The sequence below is a fragment of the Zingiber officinale genome, unplaced genomic scaffold (genome assembly GCF_018446385.1).
Source record: "Zingiber officinale cultivar Zhangliang unplaced genomic scaffold, Zo_v1.1 ctg244, whole genome shotgun sequence".
Taxonomy (NCBI): domain Eukaryota; kingdom Viridiplantae; phylum Streptophyta; class Magnoliopsida; order Zingiberales; family Zingiberaceae; genus Zingiber; species Zingiber officinale.
This window is the reverse complement of record NW_024589916.1, coordinates 26,297-46,492: the sequence shown is the minus strand read 5'-3', so window position 1 is coordinate 46,492 and position 20,196 is coordinate 26,297. Positions and strand designations below refer to the sequence as shown.

The window sequence follows — 20,196 nt, the reverse complement described above, 5'->3', positions numbered from 1 at the left end:
ATTAATTTTATTAAAATATGTTTATTTAGTAATTATACTCAAATTAAATGAAATTTTCAACAAAGTTTGTTGTTAATTTAAATCATATTATAATGTAAACAATGTATTAAATTAAAATTGATTAGAATATAAGTTATTACTTGTATAATTTTTTAGTGTAGAAATTATTTTTGTTATTACCCTCCTTTTAGTAGCTTTTTTCATGAAATTTATTGGATTTCATACATTGACTATATTTTCTTTATCCAATGTTCTAAATGGCGGCGACCTAGGTGGGAGGCGGGCATCAACTGCACCGTCTTTGCTTAAGGCGGTGCTTTAGGTAGTAACTCACCTCCTTCTGCCACCACTGTGCTTGGAACTGCTATCGCAGATCCCTGCCACCCTTTCGCCACCACGACATGTCCGAACACATCGCCTGGGCTCGGTGATGTTTCCGAACGCGTCGCGCGAGCCTGAATATGTTATTCAAGCTCGACAACCCATAAGAGTCGCTTGAGCCCGGTGACATCCTCCGGGCTCTGGCGACAGGCCTGGAGGCGTCACCTGAGCCCGACAATGGGCCCGAAGGCGTTGCCCGAACTTGGCGACATATCCGGACTCGTTACGTGGTCCCAACGACGCGTCAAACTTGTTGTCCTGTTGAAACAAGGTACACTGGTAAGTTATAAGTTAAGGTTTAATTAAATAACTTTAAATTAATAATTTTAATTAACTCCTAACTATAATTAGGATAATTTAAATAGACTTAATTAACACCTAATAAAATTATTCCATTATATATATATATATATATATATATATATATATATATATATATATATATATATATATATATAGTAAAAAAAATTTAACCGCCTAAGCACTGCCTAGAGCATCCGAAGCAATAGGTTGTCACTGACCTCCTGCCATCGTTTACCGCCATTTACCATACTAACTTTATCTTGTGCGAGCATTATGTGTTATTCATATTTATTCTCAATTTAAACCCTTAATGGTAATTGGCTTTTGGGATGTTGGTCAAGTACCTTATTGGAGTCATATTTGATAGTAAGGTTACACAATCTAGGAGAGGATAATGATGGTATATCTATGAGGAATTAGTATTAACAAACTCGATATAGGGGTTGTTGATCAATGAAGCTTATGATTATTGAGATATGTGAGCCTAACTAGAATTGATTTTGATGGAGCTTCACCATTTTCTCGATTTTCTTAATATAGTTCTGATGCACCATAGTGTAATCCATCTTATAAAGTTATGAGACCTGTGCACTTTTATCTTGTGTTGTGCCTCTTCTTGTTATAGTATTGCTAGTTGAAGTCCAATTCCAAATAGTGAACTGCGATATACAGATAATTATAGATAGATATGTGAAGAAATCAATTTTAGTACCAAATATCTTGGGAGAACTATTTATATTGGTCTTGAAAAACTATAATGTTAATTTCATGAGGATGTCGTGAGAATTGTTGCTCTAATCAATGCAATACGCTCCCAAATGTTAATGCATTTTTTTAATTGTTATAAACTAATATTTGGAAGTATAAGTTCCAAAATCATATTGACACTGAATAATATCTTACTGAATAATTTTCTTATCAAAGATTAAAACTGACATTACTTGAGATTTAAATACTAAGAGTAATTGTTGGTACATAGAAGATAATGGCATAATGCTGTCTTGTGCAGCATGTGAACTAAATGATTGTTTGAACGTATCCTAACATTGATTTGGTAAAATTGGTTAAGCGATAATGTACATAGAGGGTACGAAGTACTCATGCGTCCATAACTTCATCTTCCATCTTTAGGCCCTTGATCAATAGCTTGAGTTAACTTCAAATGTAGAGGATGAGGGAACATGTTGGATTAGTACTAATGGTTCACACCAAGCCGTTGATAGGAATGGTACCCTAGATTTACAAGCAATTGTGTGTTGATTATGTAGGTGTTTTCAGACATGAATTTTTCCATTTGAAATTCTTTATATGGCGCTTAGAGACTTTGAGATTCGTGGAAATTTGATGACACATAGCAAGTTCATCCCACTTGCACTACAGAAGAGTGAAATATTCCTACATTGAGCAACCACCTTGGTTTACATAAAAAATAATTCAAAATTTGATATATGCATGAGACATCTGGCTATGTGAGTACATCCTCCAATGAGCATCCCATATTTCATTGGAAATAGAGAGAAATATCACTGATAAAGCTATTGTTGATTTCATACTATTGAGAAACCATGTAAAGATTGAAATATCCAACTTTAGCATACTAAGTTAGTTGTATCTTTCTCATCCAAAGGAGAAAATGTGAAATGGTTGTCTTTTCCATAAGAATCATAAATAACCTCAAATGGCCAAACCTAGATGAGACAATTGAAACTAAGGAGGATTTCAAAATACTAATGGATTCAGGGTCTCGGAGAGAAAGATGCTATCAATAGGATAAAATTTATGGTTGAATTTTACATGGGGATTTAAATTTTTTATTGTAATAGGAGAACCATGAAGGAATTTGTTCGTGCAAAACCGCAACTGCACGATTGTCATTAAATAATAAAAGATTGTCTGAATTTTGTTAAATACCACCTACGTACAAAATCAGCTATCTAGACGAAATCTGACAAAGAAGCAACTATAATGATAAATTAAATCAACTTGAGAAAACTTGATAGTAGGAAACGGAATCTTAAAATAAATTCTAGGATTTCAGTTTCACCACAACTAATATCAACAATTCAGTTATGATTCCCTCTCTTAGAATGTTGGATTACTCTTGAAGGTGAATTATCCTTAGCTAATCGATATTACCTCTCAAAATACAACAATGTGTTTATTTTGAAGCAACTCTTATTCTCATGCTAATTGAATCAGATTAAACCCTTTAAAATCTTTATAATTCATGTTACCCTCGATAGAATTCGAATTATTTTCTTGATAAAAAACTCAAGTTCAATTTTATTGTTCCGAGACTAAGGTTTGACTCTTAGTTCATTCCTTAATTTCTATGTCATGCAACTATTGAGCACATTAAATTTGAATCAAAGACAACCATAACATTAACAAGAGAAGGAAATCAAACTTCAATGTCGATATGTTATCAGGCAGATGCCTCATCCTAAAATCAAAAAACTACTCCATAACATTGAAGATGCAATCCATTGAAATCAATAATAGCATAGAAAAACTCAATTATTGATGTTTGTCGATGTCTCTAAAGTTCTCCTAGTGTTCTTTGATCTCCTAACACGAGATGTCCGCAAACCGCTGCCTTTTGTTTCTTTTTATATCCCATTAATCCTTACAAAATTTCCTAAATAAAAGGGTGGCACAAATTATTTAACCCTAACTATCCATGGCCATGAAACGCTTCATGGACTAGTTGTGGATCGTCCTACCTTGATTCTTCGCTTTACTCAGTAGTGTCCGAGTATTGTCCATGAGTTGGCTATGGATCTTGCTGCATGTTCTAGTTTACGCTCCACATGCTGATTTGATTTCTCGAATGATCCATGATTGCGGAACTCTCCACGGGGTTGGCCATGGATCATTTTTCCATGTGTTTCCTCAAATTTGGTATCTCCAACCATGCTCCAATGTCAAGATCTCACCTTTCTGTGAATACAAAACGCAAACTGCAGTCACTCAAACTAAAAAGATAGAATGAATGCAAATGCTAGAAGATTACAAAAAAGGGAGTCCCAAGGAAATTCGGGTAGTAATTAAGTGTAGTGAATAACAACTCTTCTTGGATACACCAACCGACAAATTCAATTTTGTGAAAAGAGATCCTTAACAAAAACTATTAAACTTTCTGACTCAAAATACTCATATCATATTACTACACATATAAGAAAAAATGAATCGCCAAAGATATGAACACAAATTCATAAATGCAAATATTTCTACATGCTAATGTCATGACATAAAAATAAATAAAAACATGAATATTAGTGAAATACTATCAAATAAAAACATGATAACTAGTGAAATACTATAACTTCTCAAATTTTAAAATTGCGTTCTCCTCAATGTATGAAAGGAGTTAGTGGTATAGAAAGGTTTATTGAGGTGGAGGTAAATAACCTTGAGATAGGTGTCAGTTATACATGACCTCAATCATACGATGCTGCTTGACTTGTTCAGCTTGATTGACTTCAATGGAGGTGCGGAGCCCAGATAAAGTGTCCTCCGTATGTCTTGCAAAAGAAGAGCTTGCAAAAGAAAAAGAATGCTTAGATGGGCTAGCTTGTGTAGATGGACGAGCGGGGTACTCCACTGCAAGTGATTCAGGCTGAGGAGCACTAGGAAAGCCCCAGTTGGCTTGAACATGTATACTGATACGCCCAAGATCACGAAGGGTGTGTGGGGCTTGGTCTTTAAGGATGCGGATATAGCAATCCCAGTCCCTAACAATCATTCTAAATTGTAACACAAAATTCCTTGTCGATTGGCTTCTTGCAAACATTAACTCATAATTCAAGTCGAGAGCAATTGGAATGATGAGTCCGCCTATAACAATACTCCCTACTGAAGCCTTACTGACTTTGGCATGGTGCCTCACGAAGTGGGAACCTGTGTCTAAATTTACATTGTTCATCATAGCCCATAAGAACATTAACTTACTATCGCTGTCTTCACAACCGAAAACAGTGAGACATAATTCACTAAAGATAGTAGAAACAAGGATTACGAAGGGTAGTGGCCGTAGCCCTAGAGGAATCACAACTAAGCTCATTGGTACAACACACATTATGTACTCTAAAATTGGTGGGATCTCTCTGCTCCCCGCCACAAGGTAAAACAAAGATTATATTAAATTGTTCGAGATTCAATCAATGTTCAACATTAAATAGATGGAAAAAGATGCAACCTTCATCACTACCCTCCCCGTATAACACACTAGCCTCAATCGAACTTAAGAACTCTAGAGTGAGTCTAATATAGGTAGGATATTTCATGTTGATAAAGGTAGTCCATTCTACTACTTGTTCTATCATCCAAAATATGTCATCCCTAAGTGCCAAAACATCAAACACATTACCATCTAGGTACCTAGTAATCATAATTTTTCGCTTAACAAGTATAGCATACCTAGCCTTTTGAATTTCCTCTCGTAAAATAATACCAAGAGGGTTAAAATCGGTACCCCTACTGGAAGCTTTCCCCTTTCTTTTCGACGCCATTGTGTCCCTGCAACAAAAAGAAAAGAGAAAGTTAAAGAAGAGGGGAAATGGAGAATAGGGTTTGAAGAAGAGGAGATGGCTGTGAGAATGAAGTTTGGTTCTTCTTTTGGAGGTTGTGAGAAAAGAGTTGGGAGAAGGGAAGAATTAGAGATTTGAGTTCTTGGTGTATGCGAGAATGAGGTTTGGGAGAGGGGAAGAATTAGGGGTTTTAGGATAGGTTTTCGGTGGTCGTGAGGTTGAGTATCGAGAGAGGAAGTAGGGGTTTTGGTGTTTTTATACCCTCCACGGCTGTGGTTTTTTTACTCTTCTATCCTTGAATGTTTACTCGCCACGGCTGGTCTCTGTGATGCCAACCCTTCAGTGTGCAAGCAACCACTATTGTGGTGGTTACCATGGGTTGACCGTGGTTCGCACTATGTTGAGTTCTTCTTGTGGTGTCTTTTTTTCCTCCCATTTGTTTTGGCGTTAGCTGCTCAATCCTTACTTGCTCAAGAGGAAGGAAGGTGTGGATTTTCATTAAAGAAACCAGCATACTTACCAACTCCACTTTCGTCATCTTCCGATCCTCCACCGATCACACACAACTCCAAAGGATCATCTAAGGAACACCTGTGTTTCTTCTTTCATCACTTCTAGTAGTCAATCCACCCTGCAACAATCATTCTCAACCAACGGTTGTTTGACAATCTTAGTTAGATCAAATTCAATTTTATCTTCACCGACTACTAGAGAAAGTTAACAAATGGTTGTTTGACAACCTTAGACAATCTTAGTTAGATCAAATTCAATTTTATCTTCACCGACTACTAGAGAAAGTTAACAAATGGTTGTTTGACAACCTTAGATCAAATTTAATTTTATCTTCACTGACTACTAGAGAAATTTTATGATTTTTAATAGCAATTATGATTCCCGTAGTGGCTAAGAAAGTAATAGGAATTCGAGGATCATCATCCATCTGTAATATAACTAAGTCGGTAGGAACAATAAATTTTCCAATTTTAACTAGAACGTCTTATAAATACCCAATGAGTATCTAATAGAATGATTTGCAAGTTGCCAAGTCATTATTGTAAGTTTCAACTCACCTAATCCTAACTTTTTGTAAATAGGAAGAAGCATGAGACTCACACTAGCACCAAGATCACAAAAGCTTTATCAAAATTAATATTACCAATCACGCAAGGAATTGAAAAATTACCTGAATCTTTGAATTTTGAAGGTATTTATTTGAATCAATGCACAACACTTCTCTGTCAAAGCCACAGTTTTGTACTCAAATTTCCTTTTGCGCGACAGTATATCCTTTAAATTTTATAATAGGTGGACAATTGTTGCAAAGCTTCGATAAAGGGTATATTTACATAAAGCTTCTTTATTATTTCCAAAATTTTATCGAATTGCTCATCTAGCTTAGCCTTAACTAACCATTGAGGGAATGATATGGTTAGTTTGTAACATCTCACTTGAGTAATGGAATTAGGTTCTTCACCTTTTTTTTTTTAAGATTCTTTCCCATTCTCCCTTCCTTTTGATGGCGTTAGAGTGACTTCAACTTGCCTCCAAGGCGTAGCGCAGATGGTGGACGCATAGTATCTCTGGTGTAATGGCAAGCGACTGATTCTTAGGAATTGACGACCTGGAGTTTACTCCACCAAGCGCCTAACGTCTGTGTATTTGTATTTACCTCTCTTCATATCCGTGGGGCCAACACTAGTGGGGCCGTTAATGTAGCGGATCTACATTTTGTTGACTGACTTCAACCTTCTCAAAGTAACATTATTACAATGTTCATAGGATTTATCTAAGGTTGATCTACCTTGAAGATGAACTTGCAACTTGTGCAATTTGAGTTTCTAACATTCTAGTATGGTTAGCCAAGTTGTCTCTATAGGTATTTTCTTACATGAAAAGACTTAGAAAATGAGGAAGAAATAATTTCTTATTCAATAGAATAGGTACACGACTCTCTTGTTTATAGAGAGAATTTACAATAGAAAGGAAACTAATGAAAAGGAAATTAAATAATAAGGAAACTAATTAAAGCTAATAATTGACAAATGATCCTTTCCTATTTTTCTTGATTTGTATATCTTTGATTTTAATGATGACAGGATTTCCAACACTCTCCCTTAAGCTGGTTTGTAGATATTTTCCATAGCCAGCTTTCTAGTCAGCTTATCAAATTGGTTCTTGTGTAGTCCCTTCGTTAATACATCAACTAATTATTCATTTGTTGGAAGATATGTCATGCATATTATTCCAGTGTTGATTTTCTCTTTGATGAAATGTTTATCCACCTCTATATGCTTTGTGCGATCATGAAGAACAGGATTATGAGCTATGGAAATAGCAGCTTTGTTGTCACAATAAACCTTTATAGGAGTTGAGTAAGAAAGCTTCAACTCCTTAAGAATTCTTTTGATCCACATTACCTCACAAATTCTGTGGGAAACAGCTCTGAATTTTGCTTTAGCACTTCTTCTGGTTGCCACATTTTGTTTTTTACTTCGCCACGTAACTAAGTTCCCACCAACAAAGGAATAGTAGCCTGATGTTGATCTCCTATCCATAACACTCCCTGCCCAGTCTGCATCTGTGTAAACGTCGACTTGAAGATGTCCATGTTTCTTGAATAATAAACCTCTTTCTGGAGTTCCTTTCAAATATCTCAATATCCTATAAACGACCTCGAAATGTTCTGCTCCTGGTGAGTGCATGAACCGACTTTTTATGCTAACTGCGAAAGCGATATCATGCCGCGTATGAGACAAGTAAATCAATTTTCCTACGAGTCTTTGATAAAGGTCCCTGTTCTTTACTTCTTCAGCCCTAGCTTGTAACTTCAAGTTAGGCTCAATTGGAGTCTCAACCATTTTACACCCAGCAAACCTGTTTCTCCAAGGAGATCAAGAATATATTTTCTTTGATTAACAAATATACCTTCATTGGACCTTGCAAATTCCATTCCGAGGAAATACTTGAGGGCTCCTAGATCTTTAATTTGAAACTCTTTCGTGAGTCTCCTCTTTAGGTCAGCTAATTCTATTTCATCATCACCGGTTAAAATAATGTCATCAACGTAAACAATTAAAACAACAACTTTACCCCTTTTTGAATGTTTATAAAATATTTGTGATCTGCTCTGCAAAAAATCATAACTAATAATAGTCTTTCCAAAGCGTTCAAACTGTGTTCTTGGTGATTGTTTGAGCCCATATAATGCCTTGTTTAGTTTGCATACTTTTTCACTACCAAGTCCCTTCTCAAATCCTGGCGGTAGACTCATGAACACCTCCTCTTCTAGATCACCATTGAGAAATACGTTTTTAATGTCAAGTTGATGATCTGAATTTACTGCAAGAGATAACAGAATTCTGATAGAGTTTATCTTAGCAACTGGAGCAAAGGCTCTTGATAGTCAATCCCATAAGTCTAAGTGAAGCCTTTAACCACCCGTCTATCCTTGCACCTTTCAATGTTTCCATTAGTTTTACATTTTATTGTAAACTCTTATTTACACTCAACTCGTTTCTTGTCTTTGGGTAGATCAACTATCTCCCAAGTGCCACTTCTCCTTGAAGCATTTATCTCTTCCATGATTGCTAAATTCCAACTCGGATCATCCAACGCTTCTTGTATATTCCTTGGAACAAACAAATGTGAAATCCTAGAAGTGAAAGCTTCATGGGTTTTTTGACAGTCTTTGGTAAGAAAGATAATTTACAATAGGATGATTAGTGTAATTTCGAACACCTTTTCTAATTGCAATATGAACATCAAGATCGGGAATAGTAGGCGAAGAATTAGACACAATAAGAGGAATCAAAGCTGGACTTGTGATAGGGTTACTTGAAATTTCGAAGCCAGAGCTCGGTTTTTCTGACGGGTGTTGTGCAGGTTTGACATTCGAGTCTTTATTCCTCAGATGAAATCTCTTTCTAGTATAAACCTGAAGCTCAGAATTCAGATCACGACGATCAGTTTGTAGTATTTCTCCCCCTGATCGAGAGTTTCCAACACTAGGCACTAGAGGTGGGTGATTATTTTCAAGATTATCGGGAAAAATGATATTGGGAAGTGGGTTAGAAATGTCCAAAAAATTATCTTTTTCTTCACTTGACGTCTCCTGAAGAGAATTTTTAGAAAAATAGGGTTTTGTTTCTAAAAAGGACACATCTATGCTTGCAAAAATTTTTTTTGATTTGAGGATCGAAACACTTATACCGTTTTTTGTTTGACGAATAACCCAAGAATACACCTTTTATAGCACGTGGTTCAAGTTTTGAACGAAATTAACATGGAACATGAACATAGACAGTACTTCCAAAAACTTTGACAAACAAATTAGAAAACAATCTAATTTCATGAAAAAAATTTTTAAGACAATCAAGAGATGTTTTGTACTCTAACACCTTAGTATGCATCCTATTTATCAAATAAAAGGCTGTTAAAATTGCTTCACCCCATAAATACTTAGGAACATTCATATAAAACATTATGGCATGTGCTACTTCAAGTAAATGTTTATTTTTTCTTTCTCCAATGTCATTTTGTTGAGGGGTATTTTGACAAATGGATTGATGAAAAATACCTTTTTATTCAAAAATCACCCAAGTGCTCATTAAAATATTCTGTTCCATTGTCAGAATGTAAAATACAAATTTTGATTTTAAATTAGTTTTCAATCAGAGTGTAAAAATTTTTGAACACATTTCTCACTTCCGATTTTTTATTCATTAGATAAATTTAACATAAACGTGTATGATCATCAATAAATGTTACAACCATTTTTTTCCAAAAAGAGTAGTAATTTTAGATGGCCCTAAACTGTTAGTTAATCCTAGGAAAACGTACCGGTTCCACTGTACAAAAATTTTTGTACAAGTGTCGAACCTTTCCTTAAATAACCTATTGTGTTCTTTACAAGTTAAATTAGGAATCGCAGACGGAACTTTACATCATTGATTCCAAATCTAACTTATCTATTCTTAATGGTTTAGATTTGAATCGCAAACGGAACTTAACACTATTGATTTAAATCTACCTAAGTTATTAATTTCATTAAATATTAATTTCCAAAATTGGTTTCCAGGACTGCATGGCGAGTCACATGACCTTCTTGGATATGGGAGCAACCACCACCGCCTAGGCAAAGTCTTTTAAGGAAAGCTAATATTTAATTTTCTTAAATAACTCTAGGTTAACCAAAAAGAACAATCGAATCACAAATTCGAAAAAGAAGAAAATACAAACTCGAAAAATAAATTCGAAAAACTAGATCTAATTGCCTCTTGTATTTATCTAATTGCCTCTTGTAGTTACAAAGAAAATAACTAGTATGATGCGGAAGAAAATTACTAGTTATACCTTCTCTTTGTAAACTAATGATCTCGAGATCTTCTGTTGTATTCCTCGCCTCGCCTTGGACGTCGTGTGGGCGACGATCCTCAAGATGAACACCACCCAAAAGAGCTTCTCCTCCTTGTAATATTCGGCCACCACCACCACAATAGAAAAGAGAGCAAAGGGCGAAGAGAGGGAGAGAGGGGCCGACCACCAAGAGAGTCTCCAAGTCAAAGAATAAGAGTTGTGTCTCATGAAGCCTCCTTACCCCTTCTTTTATATTACTTGCCCAAGGCAAATAACGAAAAACTTTTTACAAAAAATTAAATCATTCAAGAGTTTTTCCTTTTCCCTTTTAATTTTTCCTTTTCTTTCCTCTTGATTGAATCAATAACCAAATCAATGGTTGTGATCAATTCTATTTGGTTTAGGATTGAATTTGGCTGACCCCTTGCTTGGGCACCAAGCAAGGTGGCCGACCACCATATTTAGGAAAGAAAAAAAATAATTTTTTTATAAAATTTTATAAGAAGAAAAACCTCTTATAAAATTTTACAAGCTCTCTTTCCTAGAGTTAAAAAAGGAAAGTTTTAAAAATTAAAACCATGTTTTAAAATTTAAAACTTCTCTTATAAAATTTTCTTTTTTAACATGATGATAGAAAATTTTAATTTTAAAACTTATCTTTTTTTTTTTCTTAAACCATGAGGATGGTTAAAAAAGGAAAGTTTTAAAACTTTTAAAACTCTCTATTAAAACATGTGGCCAAATTCAAATAAGGAAAGTTTTTAAAATTTAAATCTCTCTTTTAAAACTTATAGTTTTCTACAAAGACAAGATTTAAAAAATTCAAAACAACCCTCCATGCTTGAATATTGTGGCCGACCCCTACTAGCTTGGTCACCAAGCAATAGGGCCGACCCTTTAAGAGGAGATGTGGCCGGCCATTGCTTGGTCACCAAGCAATGGACCGACCCCCTTCTTGGACACCAAGATGGACCTTTCTTTGGATGGACTTGAGGCTCTAATGAGGCTACGACAGGGACCTAGAGGAGAAATTGGTTTTGGCCTTCCGATGAGCTTGAGTATTCCGTGCTCGCCTCGAACACACAACTCAAGTTTATCGATAATAACTCATTCCACTAGAGAGTTATTACCGCACTACCGCACCAATCCCAAATTACATTATGGGCTCCTTATTATGAGTGTGTTAGTCTCCCTGTGTTTAAGATTACGGATGCCCACTAATTAAGTAAGTTACTGACAACTTACTTAATTAATATCTAGCTCCAAGAGTAGTACCACTCAACTTTATTGTCATGTCGGACTAAGTCCACCTGCAGGGTTTAACATGGCAATCCTTATGAGCTCCTCTTGGGGACATTCTCAACCTAGATAACTAGGACACAGATTCCTTCTATAATCAACAACACACAGTAATATCATTTCCCAACTTATCGGGCATATTGATTTATCGAGCTAAACCTCATCCTTTGATAAGTCAAAGAAATAAATATTAAATATATGTGCTTGTTATTATATTAGGATTAAGAGCACACACTTCCATAATAACTAAGGTCTAGTTCTTTTACTAAGTCAGTATAAAAGAACTTACCTAAATGGTCCTACTCAATACACTTAAAGTATATCAGTGTAATTTATTAGTCAAGATAAATTAATACTTAATTACACTACGACTATTCTGATGGTTTGTTCCTTTCCATTTTAGTCGTGAGCAACTTGTTTATAATTTATAGAGAACCGACAACATGATCTTCTGAGTGTGACACCATACTCCATGTTATCTACTATATAAATTAATTGAATAATTACATTTAACAAATAAATGCAGATATTGACTAATGTGATTCTTTTATTTCAACAAATAAATGTTTACAAAAGCTAGGTTTTTAGTATACACTCTAACACAAACATCACTATGAATCAAGTAAAAAGGTTTAGAGGCTTGGTAATTTTTTGGCAAATAAGTTGAACGATGAAATTTTACAAAAAGACAAGTTTCACAATATAAAGAAGAACAATCAATGCCTTTAAATAATTTTGGAAAAAGGATTTTTAGATAAAGAAAGCTAGGATGTCCTAATCTATAGCGTCATAGCATTATTTTTTCTCGAACTGAGTTTAAGCTAATACTGTTAAGGCTCTGAGCAATTTTATTACTAACAAGTATTTCATCCAACTAAGAGACCTTCAATCATCCTAGCACGCCCAATCATCATCCCCGAGTTCTGGTCCTGAAATTCACAATGTGATTCAAAAAAATATAATACGACAATTAGAATCTTTAGATAGTGTACTAACAGACAAAAGGACAAAAAGTTGTAGGCTAATTTAGGAACATGAAGAACAGAATTGAGATAAAATTGTTCGGTCAGTTTGATAAGTCATTTTCCTGCAATAAGTGAAAAACTACCATCGACAAGGGGAATAAGTATCAAATAGGTGAGAGCAACTAGACATATGGTCTGTGCCACCAGAATCTATGATCCACGGAGAGGAGTTTAAACAGGAGAGAGCTTTAGACATGTGGAGAGCTTTAGGATTGTTACCTGTTTGTGCCAAGGAAACACTAGGAATACGAGATGAGAAGTTGTATTTTATCAGCTTCAAGAGTTGATCCATCTGCTCTTTGTTGAAGGGACCCGAGTCGACTTCTTTTGCAGTAGGATAACATATGTAATTGGTACTTATATCCTCCTCCATGGAGTTGACTAGCCATGTCAGAACCATGGAGTTTTCAGCATCCCATATGCTATGCAGCGGATCATTAAGAGCATGAGCCTTCTTGTCACCCGTGATATAACCGATTTTTCCTTGCCCACGGATATACATTCGGACGGATTGCGACCACCAGAGGAAGTTGTCACCATTTAGGTGGATGTTGGTGATCTGGACTGAATGAGAGTTGGAATGGTGTAGCAGGGTCTCAGAAGGTTTTACCATAGTGGCAGGGATTGTAGCGGTTTCGGACGTGACTTCTGACATAGCTCTGATACCAACTTAGAAAATGAGGAAGAAATAATTTCTTATACAAAAGAATAGGTACACGACTCTCTTGTTTATAGAGAGAATTTACAATAGAAAGGAAACTAATGAAAAGGAAATTAAATAATACGGAAACTAATTAAAGCTAATAATTGACAAATGATCCTTTCCTCTTTTTCTTGATTTGTATATCTTTGATTTTATTGATGACAGGATTTTCAACAAAAAGTTCTTTCAATCTTAGGATATGCTTATAGAACAATTCCTCTTTTATCTAATCTTTGCATACAAGACAAACTGTTTACTGCAAGGGATAAAACAAAAAATAGCCGTAAAAAGAAACAAAATAAAAACCTAGATTAATCAAATTGCAAATACTACTAATATCAACAAAACACAATCCTGACAACGACATCAACAACTTGTTTGTATGATTGTTGATGTATGTCGATGTCTCCAGAAGATTTGCAAGTGTTCTTTGATGTTCGAAATCTCTTAGCTCCTTTGATATGCAGCCTCCTCTTTGGTCTCGTGTCACTAGATGGCCCCTAAATTGCCTTCCTTTGCTTTTTTTATATCTCATTGACCCTAATGGAATTTCCTAAATAAAAGGCGGTGCAGATTATGTAACCCTAACGATCCATGGTTGTGCAACGTTCCACTGGCTGGCTGTGGATCTTTCTACTTTGATTCTCCACTTTACTCAGTAGTATCCGCAACCATGGTAGCTACCACAGGTTAGGCAGGGATCTTGCTGCATGTTCCAATTGACGCTCCATAGGCGGTTTGACTTCTCAAATGATCCATGACCGTGGAACTCTCCACGGGCTAGCCTTGGATTATTCTGGCATGTGTTTTCTCAAATTTGACATCTCCTAGCATGCTTCAACGTCAATATCTCACATTTCTATCAATAAAAATTGCAAACCGCAATCATCGAACTAAAAAGAAAAAATAAATGCAAATGCTAAAAGTTTATGCAAAATATGCTCATGTAATGCAACAAATATATGCTAAATAAGATTAAAAACGTATGCATAATTCACACACATTAAATTCAACAAATGATGATTGAGATTGAGATGCACCCTCTGTTAGTTGGTAGTCTTTGCAAAGTTGTTTAGCCCATGAGAATAACAAGAAGGTTGTAGGGGAATGGATGGCTTGATCACACTGGAATGTGACATGGACAATGACATGAATAGGGAAGAGGGTCAATAGGAGGGTTTATGATTAGCATGTGAAGATCATAGATCATGCTGGGGGCATTCTTGGAGTAACATAAGTTTGTGGCAAAACGCACAATGAATAATATGATGGAGAGGATAATGGAGAAGAGATGGGCAAGGCTTCACTAAATCAGGCTTTGTAACTTATCTTGGTAGATATAGGGATGTAAATGAATCAAATGTTCGTAAATAAACTTGGTATTCAGCTTGGTAAGAGCTTGTTTATGTTCGTTCAATACACATAAGATTAATTAAATGAACAAGTTTGAACAACTTGTTAAAGTAAATGAATAAGCTTGAATACATATGTATTTAGTTCATTAATTCGTAAATGTCCACGAACAATGTTCATCAATAAACCTCTTATTAACATACTAAATAAACAAAAAAAAAAATTCAAAATGAACAAACAAGTTTATATTATCAAGCTCAATGACCAATCAAACAAGTTTAAAATGAAAAAATGAAAACAATCAAACAAGCTTGAATTTAAAGCTCGATAACAACGAAACAAACCAAGCTCAAGCTAAGCGTGGTTTATTTTCGGCTTGGCTCGGCTTGGCTTGGTTACCTTATCAAACAAAAGTTGAACATCACAAAGCTCGGCTCAGCTTGACTTGTGTAATTTATCCCCATTTTATCAAACATACATATAAATTTTCTTGTACTGGCCTACCTACCTGTCTTTTCCCCCCTTTTTACATGGTTGATTATTCTTCCACTTTCTTTCTGAATGCCACTGAAGAATTTGCCATGTCACTGAAAATTTTTTCATGGTTGAAAATTTCGTTTAACTACTTGTGAAATCTTTATGTTGTTGCTTGATACTCTGGTGCCATGCAGGTGGATTAATAATTGTTGCTTGATTGTTTTTCTGTCAGGATTCAGTTCACAATAGTTGGGTTTATGTATGCACTAGCTTCCTATAAGATTTTTAATTGTGTTTTATTTTGCAGAACAAATGACATTACTCTTCTTTTAAATGTCCTATTTCACCTTCTCTAAATTTGTAAATTTGTAGATAATGATGTGATGAACAAGTTCTTGTTTAGATTATGATGTCTAGATGGCTCTTCAAATTGGTTATATTCTATTTGAAATTTTAATTCCCGTTTTGATTGTCTAAATTGATATTTTTCTAATTTGTCATTTATCTTTGGTTATATTCATTTTAATTTCCATTCTAATCTTCAACTGTTTATGTTGTCTAGATAATGCTTGCATGACACTTACAGTTCTTTACCCTAGATATATAATGCAAAGTCTATATAGAATCTCTCCTCCATTGAAGCCTCAAGGAACCTTTAGTTGAGTTGTGTAACTGTTTTTGGTTTTCCTGAATCAACTTGCTGCTTAACATTAGTAAGTTTTATTAACTTCATTTTGAAAACTGTAAGTTATTTCTTCAATGATGTTCTAGTGGGGTTGATTTCAATGAGATCATATGCTCTTTATTATGTTGTCTGCGCCCATTGTTTTCTTAAAAATTATTAACACTATAAGTGTAAGACTTTCTTTCCATTGTTTTCTTAGAAATTATCAAATACTAAAAGCCTAAGATTTCTTCTTTTTTATTTCAAGTGAAAAATGTAAAATTATTGTTTTGCAGAGATGATTTAATTGATGCTCTCTTTCATAGGTTGTCTTTGATACCTTGAGAAAGTTTGATGGAAAGGATTTCAGGAAGTTGCTTCCTGGGGAATATATTCAAATGGCTGGCCGAGCTGGAAGGAGAGGGTTAGATAATATTGGTACAGTTGTTATTATGTGTCGTGATGAGATTCCTGAAGAAAGTGACTTGAAGCAAGTAATGGTTGGAAGACCAACTAGGCTTGAGTCTCAATTTCGATTGACATATACCATGATATTGCATCTTCTCCGTGTTGAAGAATTGAAGGTACCTTAGCATTTAGAAGCTCATATAATATTTACATTCACAGAAATGGATAAAAATGGCATTTTTGTAACATGCCAATCTTTCATAAATCACTATGCATGTTTTTAGTTATTGAAGTAACTTTTTTTTTTTTTTGCTTAAAGCTTAAGGAGATAACACATTCATTGATCCTACCAACAATAAGTGATCCTTGTCTTTGAAAGATTTTGAGTTCTGAATTTTTATTAGAGTATTTAGCAGTTAGGAAACCCAATGCACACAAAAAGTTAAATGTAGCAGAATTGAGAAAGATGATATGCGGAGTCAATTGAAAAGATAAAAAAAAATCATAAGTACTACTACCTAAGAGGAATTATGTCTTAGCTATAATAGATAAACGTACTAGAAAATATATGTTAGGATGGTGTGAGCATTTTCAAAGACAAAAATAATTGATTAAGGTCTAAAATTTCATGTTGTACCAACGCTTAGCACACATAAGCATGCTTCTAAGCTTGTGGATGTTGAATGAATTTAAATAAATTTTAATCTATAATCCAAGTGGATTTTTTTCCTTCTCAATGTAATTATAAAAATTGAAAGTGTTTGACTGATTTCCAATTTTGATGCAATAACTTATAAAATAATACAAAACTTGACTAGAGTAAAACTTAAAATATATTTCTCAGTTAGAGTTTTGATTCCTAATTGTAATAACATGCCGTGCTTGTAGAATTGGTGGTATGCTTGTAGGGGGATTGAATAGCTTGAAAGCTTAAAACGAAAGTGAATCGATTGCCTTGTATGTAATACCGATACATTGGCAGCTTGGGTTGATTTCTCCTCGAAGTCGGCACCCTAGGCTGACATCTCTTAGAAGTCGGCACTCTAAGCGGACTTCTAAGTGTTGGGGTTGCAAAGTTGTAAACATAGTCTCACATTAAAAACACATGAGAAAGATCATAGGTTTATAAGAAAAGGATATCTCCATTGGCATGAGAGGTAGAGCCCAAGAGCAAAATTATGAGGGTTTAGGCCCAAAGTGGACAATATCATACCATTATGGAGATATCTAAATTTTTTTCGATTCTATAATTGGTATCAGTGCAAGGTCGCTCTTCACGGACTAACAGCCAGAAGAAGCACGAATCAGAGCCATGATCCAAGATCAAATCATGTGGGTGAAACCTTGAACGAATTAGGGGAGATCCTGAGCAGGTCAGTGACTCGATGCTTGAGGGGAGGCCCTGAGCACGTCAAGAGTGATCCGATGCTCGAGAGGAGGCCCTGAGCAGGTCAAGAGTGATCCGATGCTCGAGAGGAGGCCCTGAGCAGGTCAAAAGTGCCCCGATGCTTGAGGGGGACTTGTGGTCCTTTGTTTAGGGGGGAATTATTGGGGTTGTAAGGTTGCAAATATAGTCCCACATTGAAAACACATAGGAAAGATCATGGGTGTATAAGAAAAAGATATCTCCATTGGCATGAGGCCTTTTGGGTAGAACTCAAAAGTAAAACCATGAGGGCTTAGACTCAAAGTGGATAATAACATACTGATGCGAACCTCGACGAATAATGCCGCGAGACCCAACAACAATAAGATTGGAACTCAGTTTCGGGATCGTCCAAAGGAGGTTTCGGAGGGATGAAATATTTACCCGTTGATTATTGAGAATCAAGAACCAATATTATGAGAACAATGGAGAATATCAACCCAATGATTATAACAAAACCAAGAACCAATATTATAAAAGTGCTGAGAATTACAAGTGCTCACCCGTAATCCCTGCAGAGTTGCTGAAGAACAACAAGGAGGAAAACTCTCTCAAAATATAATGTTTTCTCCCCTTTTGATATCTACTCAAGACATTATATAAAACTGAAAATGGTTCTTTCCAAGGCATGGAAAGAGAAGATAATGAATGCAAGTTTTCATGCACACTCCCTTTCCAACAAATGGTAGTTTCCAATGCATGGAAAGAAAAGATGATGAATGCAAGTCTTTATGCACACTCCCTCTAGCTGTCCTCCAACTTGGGAATTTGTCCAAAATGTAGGTGGCATTAAATGACACACCAATTCCAACCAGAATGGTGTGTTTTCCCACCATTCTAGTATGGTATTTGGCTAGGAGCATGTTGCATCATGATATTCCATTCTTCCGCAGCTAATTGGCCCATTTTAGGGTCGACTTGTATGAAGTTGATCATTCGGCATGGCATCGACTGTAACTCCATAGCCTACCCTTCCAAGATACGAGATGTCGATGCTTGTACAACATGTTGAACTTTCTTGACCTCTGTTTTCATTATCAGCTCAGCTGGCACATGCAAGTCCTCTTCATGCTCCTCGTGATTCGGGACGTACATCTCGACTTGCAGTCCTGTCTCATTGGCTTGGAGCTGATCCGGAGTTGTATCACATACCATTATGGAGATATCAAATTTTTTTCGATCCTACACTGAGCACCTGGGCCAACTTCTTCCATAGACCAACTAAATCGGCACCATAGACCTACTTCTTAGAAGTCGGCCTCACAGATCGATTTCTTCGAGAAATTTCCCTTGCCCCATGATTCAATATCGTAGGCCAACCACCATCAAGTCAGCATCATGGGGCGACTTTCCCCTCAGAAGCTGATCTCTCAAGTTGACCCCTTAAGGTTGGTTTGAGCAATGGGCTATATCCCCTCCCCATCTTTTAGAAACCCAATATGTAGATGGGCTATTGCTCTTGGACCATAGAGAGATTGTCTAAATGAATGCCCCCATGCAAATACTGAAGTAGGGAGAAAAGGTCCTAGAGAATCAGCTCCCGGAGGAACTAGACAAAATTCCCTCCGAAATTGTGCTAACACTTGGAATACTTAGCATGTTGCAGAGATGAATTTTGATTAGTTTTATTCTTTTAATATTTTTAATTGATACCAATACACTTGGCCATATGATAAAGTGTCTCAAATGAATTTAGATTTTGCGTATTTGTTAGATTTTCTACTTTTAACATTACTAGTCAATTAGATTGTTGAATCAACGTCACTTTTACACGTCAAGATGAATTTATATGAGATTTGTTCGTATAGTCTTCTTTCACATAATTTTACATGTCAAGCTGAATGTATATAAGTTTGGCTCCTATAGTCTTCTTTCACATTGTTTTTTTTTTGTAAATAAGACCATAGCAATTACATAAGAAATTGAAGTAGAAATTTAGAGAAACAAGCTGTGATAACATATTAAACATTACTTGAATTGTGCAAAGTGTCGGTATGATATGATACCACTGCCTATTAATTGGTTAGTTGGGTTTGGGTAATTTATTCAAGTGGTATATTTCAACTGTGCCACCTGATACAATACATGACTTGAATTGATACTCCGACTTGACAATCTTTCTGTGTCCACTCATGGCGATGCCTTTTGTTTCAATATCATCGATTTGTTTCCACCACTGTAAAATTTAATTGTTTTCATGTTGTAAATCTGTGGCACCTTTATTGGTTGGCAGAATGATTTGCTGGATTTAGAATTATTTATCTGACTTGATG

The 20,196-nt window shown here is 35.5% G+C and overlaps 1 protein-coding gene across 2 annotated transcripts in view; it reads left to right on the top strand.

The window, feature by feature from the left end:
• LOC122037203 (DExH-box ATP-dependent RNA helicase DExH11-like) overlaps positions 1-20,196 on the top strand; it is a 94,490-nt gene that overhangs the window by 48,036 nt on the left and 26,258 nt on the right. For both annotated transcript variants that reach the window (XM_042596660.1, XM_042596661.1), the window contains exon 16: positions 16,416-16,673. In XM_042596660.1, the coding sequence (XP_042452594.1) occupies positions 16,416-16,673 (258 nt within the window). The remainder of the gene's footprint in view (positions 1-16,415; positions 16,674-20,196) is intronic.